The 27,730-nt window shown below is 36.5% G+C and overlaps 1 protein-coding gene across 2 annotated transcripts in view; it reads right to left on the bottom strand.

Annotated features, from left to right (window-relative positions):
* LOC117576414 (putative uncharacterized protein DDB_G0282129) overlaps positions 1-27,336 on the bottom strand; it is an 80,360-nt gene extending 53,024 nt beyond the window's left edge. Inside the window, exons 1-2 of one of the 2 annotated variants that reach the window (XM_052007648.1) lie at positions 27,116-27,336; positions 11,829-12,009 (exon numbers count right to left, since the gene is read on the bottom strand). In XM_052007648.1, coding sequence (XP_051863608.1) covers positions 11,829-11,922 — 94 coding nt within the window. In that variant the 5' untranslated portion in view covers positions 11,923-12,009; positions 27,116-27,336. The remainder of the gene's footprint in view (positions 1-11,828; positions 12,010-27,115) is intronic. The other variant, XM_034261141.2, reaches the window with a different exon arrangement.
* Positions 27,337-27,730: the final 394 nt, after the last annotated feature.

The following is a 27,730-nucleotide window of genomic DNA, read 5'->3' as shown; positions in this document are numbered from 1 at the left end:
TTATTAATTGTCAAATGCAATGTGAAATTATTATGAAAAATGAATAAAATTTAAGATGAAATGAAGAAGTTCACAAATGTTATAATAAATTTATAGCAATAAATCTAGCAGATGCAAAAATCGAGTAAAGAATAATAATTTCCTTACATATATTGCAAAGAAAAGATGTTATAAATAATAGCAGGGCTCATTTGAAAACTGCTTTTTCGGTTAATTTAATATTAATTATACAATTTATTTATTGTTTAGGCAGATAGATTGTAAATAAAAGATAAGAAAAAAAATATATATGTATTACAAAACAGTATAAATTCTTTTGAATGTATCAAAAAGTTCGCTTTACTCATTTAATTGAAAAAATGCGCCGATCTAATGCCAAAAGCCAAAAGATTACTCAACTCGATCTGTTGTTCAAAGCAAGCTCGCTTTCTTTCATTCTACAAAAAACTTGATCTCAAATCGTAGCAAAACTGATCAATTGGATAATCAGCGTGCGTAGCATTTGGCATATCACGTATACGCCAAGTCATTCGCTTTCTGACGCTGACGCCAGACAAAGTTAAGAGCCGTGTGTTTTGAAGCTTGTTTTTGTTTTTGTTTCTGTTTCTATTTTTTTGCTTCCGTGTAAATGTCGCACAACAAGTTAGTTGTTGTTGCTGGCAAAAGTTCTATTCGACGACGGCTTTACCGTTTTGCCAGCGCCATTTTGGTCAAATCTCAAGGCGAACCTGTCTGTGATTTGAAGCATGTTTATACTTTGTAAGTAATTTCGTTACGTTTGATTAGTGGCCAGCAAAATGGCAATTGACTTGACACACACACACACACAAATAGAACTGAGAATCGAGTTGAGTTGAGTCGAGAGCTGCGCTTTTAGATTGCGTTTTGATTGCGTTGTTAGCAGGTAACTGGATTTTATTATTATTATTATTTATTTTTCGCTTTTGTCAACCTTGAAAGCACATGGAAACTGTGCACTTTGATTTGCTCGGCTTTAGCTTTGGCTTTGGCTTTGGCTTTGGCCGCCTGTCAGGAGAGTTGCTTGCTTTTTGAAATTTATAGCACACGATTAATGCATTAGCTGCTTTTCACGCTTCTAATTAAAGTATAGAAAAAAGATATTGAGGGAGGAAAACAAAAAGAGCAGAGAATGAAATGCGAGACGCCGCGCCATTGAAATTCATGTCAGAGTGCAACGTCTAATGCATTTTCAATGTAATTTTTACAAAACTCTGCTGCTGTGCTGTGCTGCATATTTATCGATTTGTGTTGTCTCGTCTCGTGCTTAAACCAAAAGAAGCTGCTGATGAAATAAAAGTACAGTCTGTACTGTCCAACACAAAAGCTCAGAGACAGACTCCTTGAAGCTGCTGCTCGATTCATCCTTTTGAACTGTTTGCCAAAGCAAAGCACAAAAAAGGGCGACACAAAATGTTGCCTAGTCTGTTTTTCTTATTTTTCTCTCTATTTTTTTGGGGGGAATTGAAAATGATTTTAATGCGTGTGCTAATGGAGTTGTTGCTTGCAACCCGAAAAAAGTAAGAAAAAACTAAAACTCTTGTCTTCGCTTTTGCTCGCCGCAAACAACAACAAGTTGTCGCCACAACAGTTGACAACTGTTGCTCGCAGTTTGAAAAGGGGGCAAGCTGCAAGCATACATGTGTGTGTGCCACATCGTGGCATCGTCGAAAATCGCCGAAAGTGCCGCGACGTCAGCATCCGCATCCGCATCCTGTTTTGCCGTCGGCGTCGCAGTCGCTGTCGCTGTTGGCGTCGCTGTTGCCGTCGCGTTGTTGTTAGAATGTGTGAATTCGCAAGTCTTTGCATACTTTTGTGCGTTGCCAATGCCACTTGTTGGTATGCGTGTGTGTGTGTGTGTGTGTGTGTTGGTGACTTATGCAACAAGTGCGCTAGTTTTGTTGTTCTTGTTCTTGTTGTTGTTGTTGTATAACGATGTTACAAAGTCAAATACAAACGTCTGCAACGTCGTCGTCGCCATCGTTGTTGCCATCGTGTGGCAGCAATGGAGATGGGAGGGAGGCAAGTATCTGATGTGGCTGCTCCTTTGGCACATTGTTGGCTTTTGTTGTTTGCCTCGTGTTGCTGCTCTCCCCTTCTTCCACCCCCTTTCACCCCCTCAAGCCTTGTGTTGTACATGTGTAGTTCGCTCTGTTGTCTATTTGCAAAAAAGTTTTCTTCAAAGAATTTTCATATAAGCATAAAATTCTTGTTACACGTTTGCCTTTCAGCTTTCAGCTCAGCACCAAGTGGGAATGTTGTTGTCTTCTTCTTCTGCTTGTTGTTTGTCGAGTTTCGGGCCCCTCAGACACAACACACACACACACATATTGTATACTATAAATTTTATAAGCGTAAACGTGCAGTTTGTGCAAGTGTTTTGGAATCTGTCAACAGAGCTGTTCGACTTTTTGGCTTTAATAGTTTGCAAAGTGTTGCATTCATGTTTGGCTTGCTTGCTTGCTTCACTACAAGCATAACAGGTAATTGTTGTGTGTACATTTTTTGTTGTTTACATTCGCTTTCTGCACAGCTTTTTCGCTTTGGCTCATAGCTTCGAAAACTCCTTAAGAACTTTTCAACTTATGCCCTAAACATAATGAAGTGCAATACGCTTAGGGGAATTTATTTCACACGTTTTTTTTTTTTTTTTTTTGGGGCCATCGATTTTTATTCGCAGACGTAGATTTTTGAGTTTTATTTAATTTTTTGTATATAATGTTATTTTGATTTATCTGTAGAATACAAATATTATCTATAGCACACAGTATTACTTTACACTGATCTTTTTATTTAAAAATACTAACAGGAAAAATACTAACACAAGTTTAGATCTCCATATGAAAGCTACTAGTGTTTAGCAAATTAAAAGTTATGATTATAATTTCGAAAATTACTTAATTAAGTTAAAAAATACTACCAAGAAATATACTAGCAACTAAAAATACTAACAAGAAATATACTAGCAAGTAAAAATACTAACATAAATTTAAATATTGATATGAAAACTATTTGTGTTTAGTAAATTAGAAGTTTTAAATATAATTTAGAAAAATACTAAATTAATTTGAACAAAATACTAACAAGAAATATACTAGCAAGTAAAAATACTAACATAAATTTAAATATTGATATGAAAACTATTTGTGTTTAGCAAATTAGAAGTTTTAAATATAATTTAGAAAAATACTAAATTAATTTCGACAAAATACTAACAAGAAATATACTGACAAGTAAAAATACTAACACAAATTTAGATGAGAGTTTCTAGTATTTAGATCTATTTATAATTTACAAAACTTACTTATATATATATATACTGCTTTTGTATTTAAAAATACTAACAAGTAAAAATACTAAAACAAGTATGAATTTTAGAATGTTAACTACTTCTTTTACTGCTGAATTAGAAGTTATAATCCTAACCTAGAAAATTCTTGGAATAATATTTTAATTTTTAATTATTTTCAAATGGTTTAAAAAATATACAATAAACTTCTTAAATTTTATAAGCAACTACTAAACATGCTCAAACTCATATTTTTTTCTTAGACTCAATATATTTATGGAAAATTGAACTAAACTTATAGCTACCAAAGTCTATTTATTTTGTACAAATAAAATGTCTATATGTCTAATTAGATCACAATTGCAATTACAAATACTCATCAAAAATATAGAATTTGTTATTCATTTTAAAGCGTTTGTAAGCTTAAGCATGAAATATCATTTCTATATCCTATTAAAAATTTGTTTGTAACAATCAGTTAAAAAAGAAAAATATTCAAATTTCTTTTTGAAACTACAAAAGGGGAAAAATTTATGAAATGATAATTGTTTCCGAGTTTTCAATATTTGAATAGAGTATTGAATTATGAAACTTTTAAGAAATCGTTACAAAAATAGTAATAAATATGACAACAAATAAAACCAAATGGTTTTCTTTTTCTTTTTTTAGAAAATCGGAAATATATTAATGCTTTTTAAATTGCTTACAATATTGGAATATTAATGGCATTATTTGATTTCTAAAGATTTGTGAATTTATTATTTTAAAAACGAAATGCTGGAAATACTTAAGATGATATTTGTGCCATTGATAACCCTTACTTTAATTTAAATTTTTAGCAATAAAACACATTATTAAAAACAATTCAATATAATTTATTCTCAAATACAATTAAAGATCCATTAAATTCTTATCACGATTTAAAAAACGAATGTTTAGCAAATATTGAGAATGTAGAAAAATGTCATTAAATGACGTTGCACATTTCGAATTCAAAATTTGTTAATTTAAAAAAGTATTTTATAGTTTCTGAGAAAATGTCACTCACCATGGCAAATGTTGCATCGAAAGCACGTACGAATTATTCAATTGAATTGCAGTCGAAATTTGGCTTGTCGCGTAATCAATTCAATTAGGCGCACGATACAAAAAGATGTTTTACTTAGAGAGAGAGCGATGAAGGGGAGAAAGAGACAGTCAAGTTTAACATATGTATGCGAGGCATAAGCAAATTATCTTGACGAGTCGTTGGTATCTTTTAGCTTGTAGTTTAGTTTGTTTATCGGCTATGTAAATGGTCGTGTGCGATCGCTTTAATTAAATGCACACACACATACACATATAAATTATCGTCGTGCAACTGTGACAAGGTCTTTAATTAAATTTTCACGAGCAACACACACACACACACACACTACAAGCGGAAGTGTTGCGCTGAAAAGCATACAACACTTTTGTGCGGCACTTGAAAGGTGAAACGCGACGCGACGCGAAGTCAAGTCAAGTGACGTGCAATGCTTTTTGGTGGGGCGACGTGCAACAGTTGGCGCCAATTGTTGCTTCAATCAAAACACAAACACACTCGAATCAAAGAATGCCAGCAACATACAAACACACAGCAGCTGCTGCTGCTGTTGTTGAATGATTTGGTTTCAGTTCCGTGTGCCTGCCACACACAATTGCTGCCACTTTGGTTGCCCATTCACAAATTTACACAATTAACTGCCAACTGGCAAAGGACATCGAGTGTCAGTTGTTGAAGTTCTTTTTTGGATTTGTACCCAGCTATACTCTTTATAATTTTCTATGTTTTTTTTGGGGGTCTATTATTGCTGCCGAAAACTAGTTGTCGTCCTGTTGGTGGCTGCTGCCAAACTCACTTGTTGCACAATGCGCACCAAATGCCGCAGCACAAAAATAGTTGTGCAGTCGCTGCTGCAGTTGCCGTCGGCGTCAGCATCGCAGCTAGCAACTACTACTACAACTACAACTACTGTAAATTCGACAAAAATGTCAGGAGACACCCACCAAACTACTGTGTGTGCCACATCTCCTTGCCACACACACACACACACACACAGAGAGCTACACACAGCCAACCAACCGAGTGCAGCCAAATGTAGCTGCAAAACTCAAACCCAGTCAAATGCCTCACACACAAACACACACACACACACACAGACAGAGTCGAGGAATGGGGTTAGCTATCCCCTCTTCACCTACTCCTTCTCCCTCACCCTCCCTTCGATCGTCGTCTATTCGTTTCCCTTGCAGCAAAAACTACCAAAAGCGCACGACGCCAACACAACGACGTCAACGAAGCGACGAAACTTTTTTCGAGCACACGAAACTTTTTCAGCACAGCACAAAATAAAATGCAGCAGCGACGCCGGCAGCGACGTTAACGACGAAGTCAAACCCAAACCTACCCACCCCCATTCACCTTCCTCTCTTAGTCTCTTCTCCACTCTCCCTCTCCCCCATCTTACTCTCCACTCTCCGCTCTCGATGTGCTGCATTTTTTTAGTGTTCTTCTTTTGCCATTTTCTACATTATTTTTTTTTTCTTCTTTGCTCTATTTTGTTTTTGTGTGTTTTGCTGTTTGCTTATTCCCACCCACACACTCACACACACACAGTCGCTCACTCACACACACACACACTTGCCCTCTCCCTATACACACGCACATAATGTGCAGTCTTCTTTTTTTTTTCTATATAAATTTTTTTGTTGCCTCCTTCCTTCTTCCTTTTTTTTTTTGCGCATTGCATTTTGCCCAATGTTCTTAGCGCCATATTGCTCGATCCTTGTCGTCTGTCCTCCCCCCTCCCCCTTCTCCCCTTTCTCGCTCTCTCCCACCCCTTCCCTTGGCAGCGCGTTAACTTTGTGCTTTTTCGTGCTTCCGCTTCATTTTTTCTATACACACGCAGCGAAAAAAAAAGAAATTGGGAAGCTGCAAGTGGGTGGCAAATGCAACAAAATATAAGAAGCAACAACAAGGAGGGGAGGGGGAGGCTGAGATACTCCGTCTTGCGCCTCGTTGGCTGGCTTCCTGCTGCGGTGCACATTGTTCTGGGCGCTTACCTTTTGAGCCACACCAAACCACAGCGCCTGCTGACTAAACTGACTTGCTGGCCGAGTCCTGAAAGGACCAAAAGCAAAGCGCAAAAAAGAATTGGAAGTGCAGTGGGCAGTGAAGATGAAAAAAAGATGAAAAAAAAAAACGGCCAAAGGCAGCCAACCAAAAAATCTATTTTCCAATTTCTGTGCACACCAAACTACAAACGAAACCCGCCCACTGCAGTCGAGAAGAAGGAGGCAAAGTTGACTTGGCTTGGCCTAGCCTTATCCTTAGCCACACTCACCCACTTGTGGCGCTTCCAAACACACACACACAAACATCGAAAGAGACCTTAACTAAGGAGCGCATGAATTTGGTTGCGTCCTTGCTGCAACAGCAGCGACAGCAACAGCAACAGCGACAGCGACGTCGACTCACACGAAGAACGTTTTGTGGCAGCGGCAGCAAACGTTTCCTTCGTTGCTCTCTCGTGGCCACAAACAACAACAACAACAATAGCGGCGCGAAATACTCGCAGAGTGGAAAAGCGTAGAACTCGTAAAAATGTAACCTAAAAACCGCCAGAAAAAATGCTACCCAATAACAACAACAACAACTGCGAGTCATGTGCAGCAAGGAAACTGCAAAAACTGCAAAAAAAAGAAAGAAAGAGGAGCAAAAAGAAAAGAAAAATGAAAAGAACACTGCGACTGGCTGGAAAAGTGGGCAGAGTATTCACAGCGTTCTCCACATTGCGTAGTCCATAAAATTCTGTGTAGGATTTGGTGCGAAACGGCAGAAGGAGCAGCAGGAGCAAGAGGAGGAGGAGGAGGTCGAGGAGGGGGAGGAGGCGTCATTGCGCTGTGGTTTGAATTACCCGCCCACACACACAGCTGTTGGCTTTGCTTGTTGCATGCAACACACAGAGTTCCTTGCTTTGCAGGCGCAGCGCATAAAAATGCCTTCTTACAACGACAACAAACGAAACGAGGACGAGGAAGCGACTACGAGCCAAAGTCCTTTCTCCCTCCTGTTGCTCCTGTCGCTCTTCTTCTTCTTGTTGTTGTTGTTATTGTTATTGCTGTAATCGAAAGATGCGTTCACAGTGCGCCCAATATACGAAATGGAAGAGACGCCGCACTAACTACAACTTTACTCCTACTATACATATACATATACATATATATATATATATATTCGTATATATTGTGTAAAGTGCGCCCAAATGGTGTGGCACAATGAGGTGGCTGCATTACCCAGCCAGCACCTGCTGATTCGCTTTTCCACACACCAACACACACACATACTCTCGACACTTTCCTTCTCTGCTCTTCATTTGGCTTTTCTCTTTCTGGCACGTCTTTTAAATGCTCGACTTTTTTTGGATTTGTTTTTCTTTTTTAATTTATCCTGTTGCTTTTGCCCTTTTTGTTGTGCTTTTATTTATTTTATTGTTGTACATAAGATATAATTATATGCTTTACTTTTTTCTCTATTATAGTCAAATATAATACAATAATTATATTTTGAGCATTTTTTCTAAGATAGTCTAAAGAAATCTTCATAAGATTAGCGTTGAACAATTTCCTAATAAAGTGATAAGTTGGTGAACATTCACATTCTTTAAAATATTGAATAATGCTTAGACTATTGCAATTTAGGTAATGATTTCTAATAAACGAGAGTCATATATGATTTAAGCTGCAAGGTTTCGGTAACTAAATAAATATTAAGTCATATATTTTAACTAGTTTTGTGCTGAATCTAATCCTTATAACTTATACTTACGTTATTATTATTAATTATATATTAATTAATATTCTTTTAGTTACCAATGCCTTACAGCTTTAATAATATTTTAAACTTCAATTATTACAAATCTTATAAGGACTTAAAATTTTACTTAATTAACAATGAAATGAAAAACTAGTAACAAATATTTATTCTTTAAAAACAAAAATAATGAGGAAGCAATCTCTAAACATTGTATATTATCTTCCCTACATTGTTTTTCTTTTATTATCATGGCTTGCACTCTTTTCATTTTTTTATTTTCTTTATAAATATATATAAAAATACACAATCCAGCAAACAATACTTTTTTTTTTGATAATTAACCAAGAATTTTACTTATTTATTGTTCCTACGTCTTTAAGATATGTGCTTCAAATTTGGCCTGAATGTGATTCAACTAAAATATGGTACTTTATTGTTTGTACTGTTTCAATTGTTTAATGAAACTCATATAGAAAAAAATTGTATTGTTTGTGTTTAAAATTAATATTATTTAATATCCAATACAAATAATAAATTTACTATACAATCTTCTCTCATCTTTAGTCAAGCTAACTATATCGAATTTCCGTACAGCATGTCACGTAGTCTGCCCCCAATTAAATTGAAATTGCCTGGAGACAAGTCCCCAAAAAATGTTTGTTGTATTTGTCGTGTCGAAGCTACAAGTGGTAGCAAGTATATCCCATTACAATCAAATGGAACGCCACCACTGATTGAGCCATAGCAGCACAGAGGAGAGCAAGAGCAGCAGCAACAGAGTCAGCCGGTTGAATCGCAGCGATGCAACAGGCGAGGCACAAACACACACACACACACACTTGTATATAGTGCTGATGGAGTGGGCCACAAGCAACTGGCATCTTCTTCGATCTACCAAAAACACGAGAGCTACGTTGGGTGGGCGAAAAATGCAAAAAAAAAACGAGAAGTAGAAAAAAAAGTAAAAAAGGAAAAAAATAGAAGAACGAATTCAACGTTCGTTGGAAACTCGACTCCCAATTCGGCGACGTTGGTGTTGGTTGCTGGCTGCTGGTTGTTGGTTGCTGGTGATGGTGGTGGCGACAGCGTCGAAAATCGGCCACAAAAACAGCTACGTCGCCAACTACAACAACAACTAGAACAACAACAAGGACACGACTGCTGCTGACGACGCTGATGACGATGGCATTGCTTGCTCCTCGTTGGCTCGTCTTTCGGCGCCAGCATTCGGATTCGGGTGTAGGTGCCTTTTCGGCTGCACAAAGTGCAAAGAGAGGGTGTCGAAGAGGCGGTGAAGGAAGGAGGAGGAGGAGGAGTTGAACGCATTCGGCAGTCGTCGTCTGCATTTTTATATTGTGCAATATATTTCGTAGGGACACGTCGTCGTCCTCTGCGTCTCTGTGTGTGTGTGTGTGTGCGTGCGCTTAAGTGCGCTTCGTTATCTCGTATAGCACTTCGTTTTGGGCACACACACACACTAACACACCTACACAGCGAACTAAAACCAAACTCAAACCCAAATCCCAACCCTAAAGCTGCACCAGCTGAAAGCCAGACAACGATTTTTTGCAGCTTCGTGCGACAACGACGCCGAAACGTCGCCAGCAACGCCACCCAAAAATGAGGAAGAAAAAAAAAACAGTTCACCACCCAAGCCACTGACTCAACAGCACCTCCCTCCCCCTTTCTCCTTCCTCCCTCCTTTAACCACCCGTTGAGTGGCAACAAAAATTGTCGCTGGAAAAATGTGCCAAGGGTTTGGGGCAGGCAGGCATTGGAAGCGTTTGGCTGGCTGGCTGGCAGTGCGGGAATGTCAACTAGAAACAAGGACGATAAGCATTATGGAGCGCATTGAGGAAGTAATTGAGTGCACGGAGACACGGACGCGGGCAAGGACGAGCAGAGGCAAAAAGCTCTGAGCTCGTTGCGAGTTTCTGCTCGCTCATCGTCGACGTCGTTGCTTTTGCTGTTGCTCTGGTGGTTGCCAGAACAAGAAAAAAATGTACATAGAAAAAAATACAGCTGAAGCAACAACAACAACAACAACAGCAAAAAAAAGGCATTTAACATTTTAATGCAGGTGGCTGGGCGGAGTTCGGAGGGCGGAGAACGGTTGCCGGCAACGTGCTAAACGTGCTCAAAAACCGAAATGAGAGTGTTGCCGCCACACAGGACGAAGGATAAGGCTGTTGCCCAGCAAGAAATGCAATAAGCACGATGAGAGCAACAACAACAGCAACAACAACAAATACTCGGCAAAAAAAAACGTGAAAAACGTGAATAAAAAAACTGCAATTTATGTTAATTTTTCTTGGTGTTTGCTTTAGTCCTCACGTCGACAGCGACGTCCACAGCGACGCCAACGCCAACGGCAGCGGCGACGTCGACTTTAGTATCTATAGCTATAAGTCTGAAGCTCTTGTTGTTGTTTATTTTAGCCCTTTAGCCCTTGCTTATATACTGTTGAGCTAGAGAGAGAGAGAGAGAGAGAGAGAGAGAGATAGAAAGAGCGCAACATATGGCAAGGACTTGGTAGAACTTATGTTGATTAGCAGTGGACTAAAGTCAATTTCCATGTCGAACGAAAAAAAAAATACCAACATACACTTCATTTGGCATTTAACAGCAAATCTCCCAATACAGGTGAAACACAAAATAAGAAATAACAGCTTCAGTTGAGCGTACTCGCTTGTTAGATACTCGCTGACCTTTCTTAATAAAAGCACAAATACACCTAATTAATATACCGAAAAAATATTGAAGGTGTTTCTCAATAAAAACAAAACAATGTTGTATTATCATTTAAATATATCACATTAATATCCCGAATTATACTGAAAGTGTTTCGTAATAAAATCAAATTAATATACCAAAAATACTGAACTATACCTATGTAAATGATTATTTGGTATATTGGTATACCATGTATTTCTCAATAAAAGTAAAACATTGTGGTTTTATAATTTAAATATGCCGAATTAATATACCAAAAATACTGAAATACACCAAAATGTATATTTGGTATATTGAAATAACAAATGTTTCTTAATAAATGCAAAACACTACTATGTTATTATTTAAATATACCAAATTAATGCATCGAAAAATACTGAAATATACCGAAATGCATATTTAGTATATAGATATAACCAGTGTTTCTCAATAGAAACTAAACACTACCGTTTAACCGTTTAAATATACTAATTTAATATATAAAAATACTGAAAAATACCAAAATATATACTTGGTATATTGATATAACGATAAAAACAAAATAGTGCTGTATTGTCATTTAAATATACCAAATTAATATATTTTAAAAATATACTGAAGTGTTGATTTGGTATATTGATATAACAATTTCCATGAGCTCTATGGGTTCACACTGAGAGACTGATAGACGAACGCTGATCAAGAATATACCACATATGTATGTATATAATTCATGCGTTCGAAGATGATATCACATGCCTGTTAACCACAAAATTATAATACCCTTTAACCCTAAGCGTGGCGGGTACAAAAAAAAAGTCAGTTCACAGACACGAAGATATTATTGGGCTTATTGGCTTTGCGTCTGGGAGACTCGTGTTATTTCTCCTTTAATTGGATTGTGTGGCAAGGTGGCAAGTGGCAAGTGGAAATCGTTGTTGTATGCGGAGTAAATCGTTTTTGGTCACTCACCCACAATGTGCAGCATATCCTTAGACCATTTCATTAGCTCCCGCTTGATGAGGCGACGCTCCTGCTGGCATCTGGCAAACGAGCACTCCGCCATTATAACTAGATATCAAATATATATCTCTTACTCTTCCACTCTCTGTTTATAACTGTATGCGGAAATAAGTTTTTGATGCAACTGTACCTGCAAAATGAAAAGAGAGAAAAGTGATGGTAAGAGTGAGCAAACGAAATTAATGTGCGATTAATACGAAAATTTTTCCAATGTAAGTCTGTCTCACTGTTCAAATTGTTTAATTTATAATGCGCCATTTAACGACTGTTGTTGCTGTTGTTTTCATTGCATTTTCGAGTCGCTTGAGAAATGATTAAACGAGTTTTATTTCAAGGTTACAAACCTGTTGCACTTTTTTGTTGTTGTATTATTCTTATTATTATTTCATATGCTGAAAAATATTTAAGTTTTTTTTTTGTTCGTCGTGTTGTTGCATTCTTGCCAAGTCGCCAGTCGTGTGGTTTTTTTTTTGTAATTTATATATATCTACTTTTTTGTTGTTGCTTTAATTGTAATTGTGGGGCTTTTACTATTCGGGCAGCTACCAGTTTTTGATATTTCCTAGTTACACACACAGCACCGGCAACAACAACAGCAACAAAAAGTTGTCTTGTTTGTCTGTTTGCTATTTAATCTCACTATTACACTAATTTATTCAAATGCCGTTGTCGCTGTCGCTGATGTCGTTGTTGGCAGCGTTTGCATTAAATTAATTTTATTTTTTCATTTTGTTGACGACTTTTTAATTGTTTTTAAAGTCTATACAAATATTCGGGTTTTGGTTTATTATTAACTTGAGGCTGGAAGAAAAAACTGCCCACCGAAAGTAAATTACAAATACGGCATACGCATAAAGACAGTGCAAGGAAAACTAATTGAGATTCTAATATCAGATATGCGAACAACAACTTGTAACTTGCAACAGGCGGCAGGCAGCAGGCAACTTGCAACAGACAATCGCTGCTTCTCCCTTTTGCAAAAAAAAAACTGGTAGCAAAGCATAGTCATTTCTTTTTTTTTTTCTTTTTGTGTTTTTGAAGATGGGCTTAGACTATGACTATGACTATGGCTGGGTGATGAAAAATTACTTGCTGCCATCGCTGGAGGCAGGCAATGGAGAAGGAGAAGGAGAAGGGGAATTGGAATTGGAATTGGCAGTTGGCGTGCAGCTTTTGGTGCATGCAGTAGCCACTTGGTGGGTGTGTCAACTGAGCACGCGGCAGTTGCAGCAACAGTGGCAGCCACAGCAGCAACATCAGCAGCTGATGATGGACGTTGATTATGATGGACGTTCAGTCGAAAAGACTTGAGCAACAGACGGAGAGAGAGGCAGCAATTTGTTGCTTCCTTTGGGCCATAGATTGAGCGATTCGCAGCGCCAGCCCAACGCCTTTTTGGTATTATTTAAAATATATTTTCCAAGCTAGTCTTTCGTTTCGGTTTTTACTTGCTTATAATTTCACCATATTTACATTGAAAACACAATTTGCTGTCGCTGACGATCGAACAAAAATGTGCAGCATCAACTCATTCTGTTTTTTTTTTTTTTTTTGCAAGTGCAAAGTGTCGCTTCCTGTCTCTCCTCCTCCAGCAGCAGCAGCAACAGCTAAAGCCAAGCCCGAAAGCAGATACAGATACAATTTTTGAGATACAAGTGTCTGAAGCATAGTAATCAGTTCTACGTGTTACAGATACACAAAAAGCCAAGCGAAAAACTCATTCAATCGAACATCTCGTTCTCTATAGTAAGTATAATAAATGCAACAAGTATCTGCTGTCGCTATGTGTCGATGTCGATGTCGATGTCTCTGCTTCTGATTCTGATTCTGCCTCTGCCGTCGTCTCTCCTCTGCCTTCGTATCTATCCCTCTGTAGCTGCATGTCTCTATTTCTCAGTCGCATGCATTTGATTTCATAAATAAATTTTTGCAAAATATCAAGGCCGGATTGCAGCTTGAAACTTGTAGCCATATAATATAGTATGCATCCAGCATATACTATATACATATGTATTTATATCTGTAAGCTGCACTACTACACACACACACACATGTGTAGCAAAACATGTGCCGTCGCACAATAACAACAAAAAAATCACGAAAAAACAAGTGAAAATATGGCAAGCGAGTGTGACAGACACAACAGATACTCTGCGATTAATTTCTAATTCATTTTGTATTTTTATTAAAGAAGAAACTTAACGAAACGTGACTAGAAAAGTTATCAGTAAAAGATAATTCATTTCTCATTCTAAACAACATAATTGTTCTTCAATTCATACAGTTTTAGGCTCGCTTAAAAACATATTTCTACAAAACAAATCGATGGAGAACTAGTCAAAAAATAAAATGAAAGCTATCTTATTAAAATATTATGGATTGTCTATAAGAATGTAATACAAAACCGTTTGAAATTACTAAGCAAACTATCTAAAGTATAATAATCAAATAACATAGCTTGAGGTTTTTGTACAATTTATATATTATTCTCTATAAATATCTCTACAACTTAAAGCAACAGTAAAAATATGTAAAGAAATAAGAGCAGACAAAAAATTCAATAAAAAATATTTAATAGAAAAAATCAAGTAAGAAATTCATTAACATATTTATCTAAAGTATATTATAAGTAGACAACAAAATTAAATGAAAAATTACTTAATAGAAGAAGAAAGTTTATCTTCGAAGATAATACAATATACTTGTGTAAGAAAATTCTTAATACATTTACATACCAAAAATAATACATTTGTGTGGTATTAGTTGGCTTTCAATATAACAAAATATAATACAAGTACTATGTTTATATACAAAAATTATTCAAAGAATAACAGAATTAAACATTTTCTATCGCGTTAAAAGTTTATTCAAATACACAAAAATTTCCAGCCCAAAGGCATATTATAATTCATTCATTGCCCTTGATTAATTTTCCTTTATTAACCAATCAAATACTAAATCTGCTAACTATAGGGTATTGGAAAAAAAAATGGAAAAATCGACGACGACGACAACGCAATTTATTGGCTTCAAAGGTACGAGATAGAACAGAATCAAGTGTCTTGCTATAGAAAAACGAGTTGGTGTGCACATTTAATATCAGTTAATATCGCTTTTTGATGCCATACTCGTCGTATACTCGATACTGAATTCTGGGCACAAAGTGCAATTTCGGCTCAGCTCAACCAGTTTCAAAATAATAATTCGCCATTCTCGACTCTCAATTTATAATTCACAATTTTCAATTTAGAATTCGTTCAGTTTTTTTTGCCTCAATTTTTTCAATTCGTTGTTGTTATTGCCACCAAGGTCTGAGCCAAATTTTTGTTAATTATACGAAAAAAAAAAAAAACATTTGGAGTCGTGGCCAATGTTAAACCTTGAAATTGTTTGTTCGCCAGCCAGCGAGCAATTGCAGCAATTTTCCATTGTTCCAATTGGCTGCTCAATACGAGTGCGAGTTAAGTTTTTTGTTATTCTAAATAGACAATTTGCATTTAATTTATATGGAGGCGTTGTTGTTGCTTTTGCTTTTGCTTGCCACATTCAACTATTTATCATATATTGAATAGATGCATTCATCAAATTACTTTTGTATGTTTTTTTTTCAGCATTGCGGAAATGATCGATTACATTTATTTTATTGCACTTTTCCCATCATTTTTATTAATTATGTTCGCGTTGACTTGACTTTCTAGAAATTTGTTTATAAATTGCATTTTAGTAGCATATTTTGCTTTGCGACCTTCATTTGTCTGCAGTATTTGAATTTAGTTCACACATATATTAAGCATATTGCCAATTACATGCTGTTTATGGTAATTGGCGCCTCGATTGCAAACTAATAAACGAAAACATTTTAAACGTGGCAATCAACTAAGCATTGCTTTTAGCGAAGATCAAGGGTGTCTACTATAATTAAATAAACTTTATTTTCTCCATCTTAAACTTATTCATCGCTCGCTTCCCACAAAACTTACGTATACGTAATAATTTAAACTTTCAACCGCATATTACATTGGAAATTAATTGTAACGCTAATCGCAAGACTGACGCATTCAAAAACTACAATATTTTTAGTTGTGTATGGTTGCAGCAAGAAAATTCACTGCATACGCAGATTACTCATACGCCGTGCAGTCTCAACAATGGCTTGGCATATATATTTAATTGGAATTAAAATCACGACGATGATTCATGTTTTACTTTGAAAGAAGCAGGAAAGCTGCATCAAATGTGCTTGACTGTGAGGTACCCGCTACCAATTTATAATACAAGCAAAACAGTGCGGTATTATTGTAAAAATATACCAAACATATATACCGCATGTGCCGAATATACATTCCAAATATACCGAAAATATACTGAAATTATACAGAATGAATATACCACACATAAATACCATATATACCGAATGCACACTCCACATATACCAAAAATGTATTGCAACTATACCAAAAATATATACATAAAATAACGAAGGCTGGAATTGGTATATAATTGCAATAAATGTATAACAATGTTGAACTATTTTAAAATATACCACAAATATGTAAATGTATCAATAATTAATCCTGAATATACTGAAAATATATATCAAATATACTAACAATTTGTACTGCATATACCAAGAATATACCGGAGGCTGGAATTAGCATATCAATATACTACTATATTTAAATATATAATATAATAAATGTAAAACAGTGCTGAACTATTTTAAAATGTACCGAAAATGTGTAAATATACCAATAATTAATACGGAATATACTGAAAATGCATATCAAGTATACTGACAATTTATACTGAATATACCAAAAATATACCGAAGGCTGGAATTGGCATACCAATATACTACTATATTTAAATATATACCACCGTGTACAAAATATACCATATTGCCTACCAAAGCAACTAAGACCCAACACCAGCAGCTCTTTTTTGCTTCTTTGATTTGAGGGGGCGGAAGTGGGCGTAGGCCAAGATCTAAAACAAACTTTAGCTGCTTACAAAAATAAGAAATGCTGTCAAAGTAATAGCTCTATTTTTTATAGGTTAAGGTGTTCAAATGGACAGACGGACAGACAGATGGACAGGGCTATATCTTCAGAGCTGTTGACGCTGATCAAGAGTGCATATTATGGAGTAAAAAACCCCTTCATGCACGCACATATTTATAATACCCTTTTACACTATTCGTAACGGGTATAAAAACGTTTTTCAAGTTTTATAAATGCTTCGTTTGGGCTGACACTGACACTTGGCAGGCAGCACATTAAGCACTTCCGTTTTGCTTGGTGGCATCGCAGCCTCCACAGTTGATGAACTCTTCCGTTTTGGCAAACAAACAATACGAAGCGCTAGAGCTGCGTGCTTGTGGCAACTTCGATAAAAGATCATTGGCCATTTAGTGTTTGCTGTTTACTGTTTGTTGTTGTTGTTGTTGTTGCTGCTGCTGTTCGGAGTCGTGAGCAACAACAATGACAACTCTCACCTGTTGCTGCGGGCGCATGCAACATGCAACACACCACAGTGCAACACAGTGCAACTGTGGCAGCATGAGCACGCGCCAGCAACAAACACAATGACAGGAAGATCGAAAACGAAACCAAACGAAGCCAAAGCCGTTTTGTTGGCCACCTAACTAAGCTTCACAGACTGGCCACTCAGTCTGCAAAGAGTTGGCTCAGTTACAGTAACACACATTTGGCTCACTTGTTGTTGCAGTTGCAGTTGTTGCTGCAGTTGTTGTTGTTGCAGTTGTTGCCTTGCCATTGTATGCAACGAAGCGCATTTCCATTTCTAACGTTGATCTGCGATCTGCAGCAACAACAGCCACGACAACAGCACAGTTTTGTGTCGGTGTTGGTGTTGGTGTTGGCTTTGCCTCAATGGGGCGACTGCTTGACTACTCGTAGTTGCCTGCCTGCCAAGCTGACTGGCTGCTTGCTTGCCTGACTAGTTGACTTGTTGCTGGCGCGGCTTCGCTTTACGTTGTAAGGTCGCCATTTGCTGTGGCGGTCGCGATCGCGCCGCGGCTCGTTCATGGCCCAGCTCACCTACAAACCGACAACCAAAAAGACAAGTTTGCCGTTGCCATTGCTGTTCGCTGTTTGCTGTTTACTTTTTGCCATTGGACTTGCTCTTGGCTTTGAGTTTTATTGGCTGTTAGGCTATTGGCTGATTTATTGTACATACTTTGCATGCAACGATATTTTTTTTTTGTTTTTTGCACCGGCCATTGCTCTTGACCCTAATGCAACGCATTGAGGCAACTCAAGTCATCGTCGTCGTCGTTGTCGTCGTCAGCAGCAACTACAAAATTAATTTTTGTGTGCTGAGCAAAAACTTTTGGCCCAAAATTCGATTTCCTGGCAACACAGGAACCCAAAGTTGATTGCATAAACGAAGCCAACACGGTTTTAAATCAAATGAAACGACAACAAGAGGATGCTGTCGACAGTGCTGTCTGTCTGTATGTTGGTGTGTGTGTGGCAGGGTCGGTATCATGTCTGCAGGTGTTGCATGCCCCACACACAAAACGAAGTTAAATGCCGCTCAAGGATGCTAAATGTGCCATGTCGAAATGTTGTTGTCTGTATTTGTATGGGCGCTATTGAGCTAACGGCATTGTCTATCTACATTTGTGTCTGTCTCTCAACTGCACTCCCCGCCACCCACTTCCCACTCCTCGCTCTCGCACTTTGTGGCACTAAACTGTTGCATGCAACAGGAGCCAACGACAACGATTCCATTTGCTGCTGGCATGTGGCACATTTTCGACGTGTTTTGTGCGCACATTTTGGCAACAACAATCACTATTGCAACAACAACAACTACAACTATAACAACAACAACGATGAGAATGAGAATGAGAACTATAACGACGTCGTGCTTTTCTATATAGAGTAGAGCTGGAGCAGGCAGTGGCTGCTGACTGGCAGCCCAGCCCGTCACGCGTTGCAGGAAATGTGAAAACAACGTTACGAAACTTTTACTTTGCACTCGCACTCGCTCTCTCTTTCGCTCTCACATTCACTCTTCCTCTCTCGCTCGCTCTATGCGCAACAGGAGGCAGCTTGCTACCCAGCACCAATACAAATGCAGTGGCAGCGCTGCAGCAGCAAAAGGATGCCACCCTTTGCACCACACCCAAAGCAACCTCCAAAAAAAAAAAAAAAAAAAAAAAAAACATTGCCTTTGCTTTGGCTTTGCTTTTGGTTGTGCTTCCTTTTTTTGGTTTTACTTATTTTGTTTTTTTGGGTGTTGCATTTGTGTTTTGGTGGGTGGCACTGCAGCAGGTGGCAGCAGTGTGAGTTTGAGTTTGGTTTCATGTGCTGCTTCGTATTTTTGCTTCGTTTTCATTTATTTAGTTTTTCTTTTCTTCTACTCTTGTCCTTTTTTTTTTTTGCTATATATTTGGGTACAACGACTTGTTGCTTTGTCTGTGTGTTGCCGCTAGCTGGATAGCTGGCTAGCTGGGTGTGGCAGCTTGACTCTGTGGCACATGGCACATGGCACACACACGTTACGTATGCGACCTGTATGCCGGCTGCTGTCATATGCGCTATGTTTTATGATGTCAGTTTTGGGTTTTATTAAAACTGCCTTGAGATATGAGAATGTGCTTGCTCTCTCTCTCTCTCTCTCTCTCTCTCTCCACACACTCTTTCCTCTATTCTCATGGCGCATGCAATTTGGTAAATGCAATGCACAATTTTTTACGCGTTTTTTTTTGTAGTTGTTGCTGTATTTTTAATAAATACGTAAGCAGGCAATATGCATAAGCATTATCGCTTATGTGCTGACACATCGCGCATACGCCGTGTGTGGCATCAGTTGCCTCCATTGCTGCTGCTGCTGTTGCTGTTGCTTATCAAAAGACCAAATGTGCAGGCGTATTTTTTTAGTGCATGCAACGCCTTTTTTACAAATCGGGGTCACCTTCAAATTATCAAATTTCGCCCGAAATGATTAACTCGGCAAACACAAAAAAAAAAAAATATTATATACTGTGCGCTTCTCTCTCTCTCTCGTCTCCTCTTCGCTTGTCTCAAATTATATAAAGAATAAAAGCGAGCGCGAACTAGAAACAACAACAACAGTAACAACAACAACAAGAGAACCCACTCATTCGCTTGGCGAAACCTTATCTTTGTTACACAAAAACGCAACGGGCACGACGATGTTGTTGATGATGATGAATTTGCCCTGATTTCGACACAAAAATAAACAAAACACAACACAACAAAAATGAAGGCAGAATGCAAAAAATAAAGAAGACAACTGACAAATATACAAAAGGCAAGCGCAAGAGATACAAAACTAAAACAGAAACGTTTCTCAAAAATGAAAATGGCGAGCACAAAAAAAAATTAGATAAGACGAAATTGAGTCAAGTCAAGCTAGACAAAAAGTGAAAAAAAACACCGACAAAGTAGCCAGAAAAACTTCGCATGCAGTTTGACAACAACAACAATTATGAACAAAAAAAAAAACTAAAAAATAGCAAAGTGCAGCGCGTGTTTGGCTCGATCGTCGCGGCAATAGAATCTAAATGGCAAAAGAGCCAAAAGGGGGGGAAGGGGAAACATGAAAATATTTTTCAGCAGTTGTCTAAATAACAACGACGCCAGAAAGCAAACGAACTAAATTGCTAAAAAACAAAAAACACACACAAACAAAATTGTCCACAAAAAAACACCAACAACAATAACAACAACAACAAAACTAATGAAAATAAACGAAAACGTAACAAAAATCAATTGTCGCCAACCAAACGTCAATACAAGTGTCCATGCACATGTGTCTCTGTGTCTGTGTGGCTGTGTGTCGTCAAAAAAACAACAACAAAAAACAGCAAAAAAAAAAAAACATGCAGTCGCAATTGGAACTATTTGTAAGCAGTTGGCGAAGGGAAGCAGCAGCGGAGCGGAGAGGGGAGCAGAGGGGAAATGGCAAGGGCGAGTGCCATGCATTTAATTGCTGCAGCGACCGTGCACAACAAAAATATTTCGTTGTTTTTTTTTTCCTTTGCAGCGCTCGAAAATACTGTAAACGCAACGAAAATGTTGAGAGCAAAGTCAAAGCTAGAAAGAATTTTTGGATAAAGATTGTTAATTTATATTAAGTTAGTTTATTGTTTTTCTTTCTTAAATTTTCATTATTAAATTAATCTATTGAAGTGGAAAAATCTATAATTTTTATAACAAAGACAGTAATACCTCTACTTTATTACTTTTCTTATCTTTAAAGTAAACTGAAATAAGTCAAGAGCAGCTATGAAAAGAATTTTTTGGATAGTTCTAGCAGTTGTGAACTTACGTTTGAAAATAAGTTTTCATTTAAAAAACATATATTATGTTAGGGTTGTGAATTTTAATTTAAAAATAATCTATTACGTGACTTTATTTCTTTTCTTATCCTCACATAAATCTCAAATAATTTAAGAATAGCTATAAAAATAATTTTTTAGATAAATCTAGCAGCTTTTTTCATTTCAAATACGATATATGATACTTTATTACTTTTCTTATCCTTAAATTAATAAAAGGAAATCAAAAAAAAGAGAATTTTTGGCAACTGTGAATAAGTCTAATAGTTGTAAATGTAAGAATACTTTCCAAATACTTTTACCTGTAAAAATCATAAAATTTGATATCTATATTGCCTTTTTTAAAATAAATGTTGTAAGTATGCAGTTTAGAGTAGTTAAAGAAGGAATATTTGTATAGCGATTGTTAATCTTGAACTATTTTGTAATCACATCACCATAATTTGTTCTTTTTTTTGTTTTCCTTATGTAAATTGTCAAAGTAATAAAGTTAAAACAAAGTCTCGAGTAGATATAGAAACATTTTTTGATAATTCTAGCGATTATTAATGTCAAAAGAATCCCAATAAACTTGTACTACATTTTTGTAACATAACCCACTTTTATTTCTACAAATTTCATTTATCATTAGATTATATCAAACCTTTTTTCAATATTCTATTGAAATCGAAAGTAATGTTAAAGCATAGACAAGTGAAGCTTTTGCTCTGCCTGTGCCATGATTTTTATGTGCACTTAAGCAATTAACCTTTACGAAATTTCATTACAACTTATTGCTAATAAAAAAATGTTGGTTTCTTTTAAATATTATATGCATTATTCACAACACTTTGTGGATTTTGTGGCTATATGTATGTATTATTTTTATCGTCAAGCCCGCATATTATTTTTCCCCAATACGCGGGTCGATTTTAACAATTTTTAGTGGCCAAGTTGTTCATTTTTACTTTATTTAGACGCTGATAAGAAATGCTCAAGGCACTTTGCAGTGCCGAACAAAGAATTCAAATAAATTATTAAAAGTAAAATACTTTTATAATTTAAAGAAACCAAAATAAGCTTCAACTTGTTTATTTTTCGTACATATACAACTAATTTTACTTTAAAAAAAGTGTTCATCATATACTTTTCTATTAGTCTAATAGATTGTTTTAATCATCAACAAAAATGTTTAGAGAACTATAATTTGATGAAGGAATTTGACTGAAATAAATCAACTTTAAATGATTCCAATAAGTATTCAAAAAGTAGACAACAGACACTCAGAAACCGCAGTAATTGATCAGAATATAATATAGCTAAAACCACAAAAATCATCTCAATAAAAACAATTTGATTGCTTGTACAAAAATTATTGGATCACATCAGAGCTGAGAGACAACGAGCATAAATAAATAAACACATAAATGCGAAACGTATCTGCTGTGAAAATATTTAAATAATTAAAAGTTTTTATGTCGCCATTTTTTCGTTCGTCGTTGCAATTATTTATTTTTTTCTATTCTGTTTTTTTCGGAGTGCAACAAAATTGATACTGAGAGCGCATTTGTTGAACTCGTGTTTGTTTTGGCCAGCAGGTGAATTGTTATTGACGTTGACTAGTTTTTCGTGTGGAAAGAGGAGAGGGAGAGGGAGAGGGGAAGGGGAGCTGCATTGTGTTTTGTGAGTGTTTTGGAATTTTTCGTTGCTGTGCAAAAGTTGATAAGCTCAAGGACAATGTGGAAGTTTGGCATTGCGTTGTTATTGGCAATTGTTGCAGCTGCTATTTACACAATTGTGTTTGTGCACATGGCAAATATCGAGTTTACTTTTCGGCAACAATAACTGGCAAGCCAGCTATACCAATATAAGTACTAGTATATACTATAATATTTCTAATGGTTGCGCATACGTCACGTTGTCACAGCTACAGTAAATGCAAATTAATTTCTTTTGCTGGACCACCCGTTGCACCTGTTGCAAAATCGGAATTCATTGTCTTTCTTATGCTAACGACAAATATCCTGAATGTGTTTTTTTGTTGTTTTTTTTTCCATTTACTGCGTCAAAGTTAAATTAAACCCATTTTTTTTGCTGCCCCTTCTCCATGTGGAAAACACTGTGAAAAGAAAAATATCAGCGAAAAGTTTTTTTGCCACCCACTCAACCACACACACACACACACTCAAACACACACCCACTAGCACAACTATAACAACAACTGCCTGTTGCACTTTCCTATATACCTGGAACACTTTCCAGTCGCCATTCGTGCCTTCCAGCAGCATCGCCACAGCACATAAGGAGGCAGAAAAAAAAACGAAGAGAAAATTTAAGAAATAAAATAAAAGCAGAGGCAAAAAAATGGGCAAAATAAAACAACCCCAAACCACCCTAAAAAAAAAACAGCTCCACAACAACTGCAGCAACAGTTTATTTTATGCGCTTTGCTCTTTTTTTTTGTATTTAGCAACAGTTGAGTTGGATTCTATATAGTAGAGATTATATAGTAGAGATTTGAAAGGAGCAATTGAAAAAACTTGATAAAGAAAGGCGATTAATTTGATCAATACCCAAACATAGTGAAAATATGAGTCATTCATTCTCGTTTTGGTCGTGCGGCAAGTTGTTGCATAAGTTGCACAGTTGCAGTTATGCTCACTATGCGACTTGTTGCCTGTTGTCTGTTGTCTGTTGTCTGCTGGCTGTCGTTGAGTGTTTCTAATCCAATCACACGAACAATGGCAATGCAAATGCAACCACAGCAGCAGCAACGGCAGCAACAACAATAACAACAGCAACGGCGGCTGCAACTTCCTTTTGTCTGCCATATGCAACGCAGACGTTACAATTGCCAAGGCATTATAAAACTGTTGCCTTGCCTTGCCTTGAGTTGAGTTGAGCAGAGCTGAGCTGAGTTTTGCAGTGTTGATGGTCAAGGTCATGAACCTGTTCCAATAACTAGTTTTCTTACGTGCCGCGTGCACAGACACAGACAAACAGACAGACAGAGAGACAGTCTGCCAGCCAGATGATTGTATGTTGCATGACGACGACTGTGGCAACTTTTGCTCTAATGCTAATCCTTACAGATTTGCCAGCCACAGCTAGAGGCTAGAGCTTTGGCTGCATGCCATGACTAATGGCTCTAATGTTGCAACAACTTGTTGCAGAAGCAACAGCGGCTGCTGCTCGAATCAATTTGCCATTGCATAAACGTTACATGAAATTAAATTTCAATTTTGTTGATGCCATCAAATTAAAGTGGCAAACTTGTTCTTGGACTTGGACAGGAAATTGCCACCCAAGAAAATAATGCAACACACACAAACACACACACACACACACTTGTATAGCAAGGACACGCGTCAGCAATTGACGACAAATTAAATAAATAACAACGACAACAACAACAGCAAAAAGAACAGCGACAGATATCGTCTAAAGAAAATACGCATATGGAAAGTACAAAAAAATAAGCAAAGAAAAAGTACAACAATAAAATGGCAAATGGCAAAGGAAAAGCGTGTGTTGCGTGGGCGTCTATCTGTCTCTGTCTTTCTCCCCCTCTCTCTCTCTCTCTCTGTCTGTCCACCTGGCTGATTCATTGTTTTGTTTTGCTCAGTGTCATAAATTGTACAGCGCATGAATTATACGAATATGTGAATCGAAATTCAAAATGACATTCGCACAAAGACGAGAAATCACTTTCAAAATCAAAATGCTTCCGTCTGTCAACAGCAGCAGCAACGGCATCAAATTAGAAGCGCATTAATTAGAAATCTTTATTATTCTAATTACCATTAACAATTTCAGTTTTTTCCCTCTCGTTGTTTTTTTTGTCGCATTCGCACGACAATAAAATAAATTTGAGGCGACATTTGTGCATAAATTATAAATAAAGATTTCCGCGAATCGTTTTTTTCTTTTTTTTTTTGTGTATTTTCTGTAGACACACAAAGACAAAGTCAACGCGACAGAAACAACAACAACAACAATAAGAATAACAATATTAATAGTATTTTTCCATTTTGATCAATAGAGCTGACCATATTGACAATTGTACATTTGATGCCCATTGTTGTCTATATAAGTTGGTCTATCCCCATCTCTTTCGCTATCTATAGCTGTCTCTCTTTCTTCCACTTTGAAGGTGTGTGTGTGTGTGAATGTCTGAGCAAATATGGCGCATTCGGCAGGGGGAAAGGGAAACGCACTTGTTGGGCTTCAAAACTTATTTATTTTCCACGCTCTTATGGAATATTTTTGTTCATTTGCATTGGCTTCAATGAGCGACAAGTTTTTAACAATTTACAAATTTTTAAAAAAGAACAAAATTTTGAAGAATTAAGAAATTATATATAAATACATATAATACATATAACATTCATTATTATTCATGTCTAATATTTAAAGTGACTTTTCTAGCTAGGCGAAAAATGTGATAATGATGATGAAATACTTTACAAAAATTTCTCATTAAAGGTAATACAATAAAAACATCGAAAACAGACAAAAATACTTATAATGTCGTTGATGATTCACATAGAAAATTCTATACAAGAAAATAATAGATAAGACACAAAGGAAACGAAACTTTATATATTTAATATGTAAAAATTATGATGATACCTAATACTCAATAGATATGTATTTAGAAAGACGCGAATAAATATACTAAAGGTAAAGGCAATTATAGATCTATAGTATATTAAAATTTAAGATTATTTGAAGTACCAAAACTATGTGAAAGTTTCTTTTAATAATTCACAAAAATTATTAATTAATTAAGCTAATAAAAATATATAGCTATTTCATTGATCCATCAATTTAATTAATCGACTTTTAAATACTGTATATTAACTAGGAAGAATCTCTGAAAGCTTCTTGTAATCATCAATGTGTTATTTAGAATATTATCATAATAAAACAATTTATATGTATAATCATTGATCCATTAAATAAACTGCTATAGAATCAATAAACTTCAAAATTAAATACTTTAAATAAGATGACTAACTGAAAGCATCTTATTGCTATACAAGAATTCTATTAACTATATTACAGTAATCAAAATTCCCAAATGCGAAGATCAGCATATATATTACGGAATGCAGCAACCTTGTGGAAATTCCTAGTAGCAAACAGAAAAGAATTCGTTTACAATCTACAATTAAACACGACTACTATATTATGTAGACATGCCGCAGATCTAATCGCGAAATAAATACAATCATAATAAAACATAGAACTATGGCATAGTATATTATATTATGTGTATGTAATTACAGAGCGAAAACATTGCCAAAGCAAATGCATCTTAAGTCTGCTGAGATTACTTCTAGTAATACTCTCTCTCTATCTATCTATCTATCTCTCTCTCACTCTTACTCTTGCAAAAGGGGGCAACGCAAAACACTTCCAGCTAATTTCGCAAGAGGAAGAAGCACGCACAGAGTAGAAGCTAAAAATGGGGAAAAATGAAAAAATGTAAAAACAAAAAAAAAGCAGAAACAGAAACAACAACAACAGCAAAACTCTTTGCATTTTGAGTGCAAATGACAAAGGGAGACGAGAGCAAGGTAATTGACGGTGTGGAGAGCCAAAATCAACGCAAAAAAGAGAGCGAAAAAGATGCACAGCAAAAAAAAAAATCAATACAACAACAAAACGAATGCAAAAATAATATAAAATTACATATTTCTGAAATAAATTAAAAACAATTAAAAAAAACGCATTTTTTTGTTGGTGCAGGGTGAATTCTTGACCTGTATTGTGTGTGTGTGTGCGTACGTGAGCGTGTGTGTGTGAGAGTGTATGTGTGTGTGTCGTTGTACAGAGAACACTCACACATACACGCCCACACTGACACAAGCTCACAAAGTGGATTTAATAATAATAATACAAATAGAATAGAACTTACTCGAAGTTTTTTTTTCGGCTGCATGCAGCTTGGCTTACATTGCTATAGTTGTAAATGTTTATTGATGTTTTTGTTGTTGTATTTATTGTCACAGCACTTGATGAATTGTTGTAAATATTCAGCAAATTATTCGGGGGGTGGGGGAATTAAAAAAGTTCTGTTATCACTAGAGAAACGCACGTCAAAACTGTTTATATATATGTTATGTATATGTATTTATTTGGCCTTTGGGCTGTTGTGGAAGAGGAAGCACATGTAATTCGCTCAAACTCACACAAACACGTGCACATGCATGCGTATAGTATGTGTGTGAGTTGAGCTGCAGCAGCAGAAAATAAATAAAAATTTCGCACCGCGACCAACGTCAACAACAAACAAACACCGACACTAACAACAAGCGCAGACAACTTTACTAATACGTAAACAACAAAATCGACTAACTTGCCAACGACGACGACGGCGACTGCGACGCCGCTGCAAGCGTCGCTGTCGATAGTGCTGATGTCGCTGCTGCTGAGCTGCGCTGCACTGCGTCGTAGTTGTTGTTGTTGTTGCTGCGCTTTACAACGACAATCCGAAGCTAAGGCAAAAGCGTACCGAACCGTTCGAAACGAC

Source organism: Drosophila albomicans, chromosome 2R, assembly GCF_009650485.2.
Source record: "Drosophila albomicans strain 15112-1751.03 chromosome 2R, ASM965048v2, whole genome shotgun sequence".
Taxonomy (NCBI): domain Eukaryota; kingdom Metazoa; phylum Arthropoda; class Insecta; order Diptera; family Drosophilidae; genus Drosophila; species Drosophila albomicans.
This window is presented reverse-complemented; position numbering and strand designations above follow the sequence as displayed.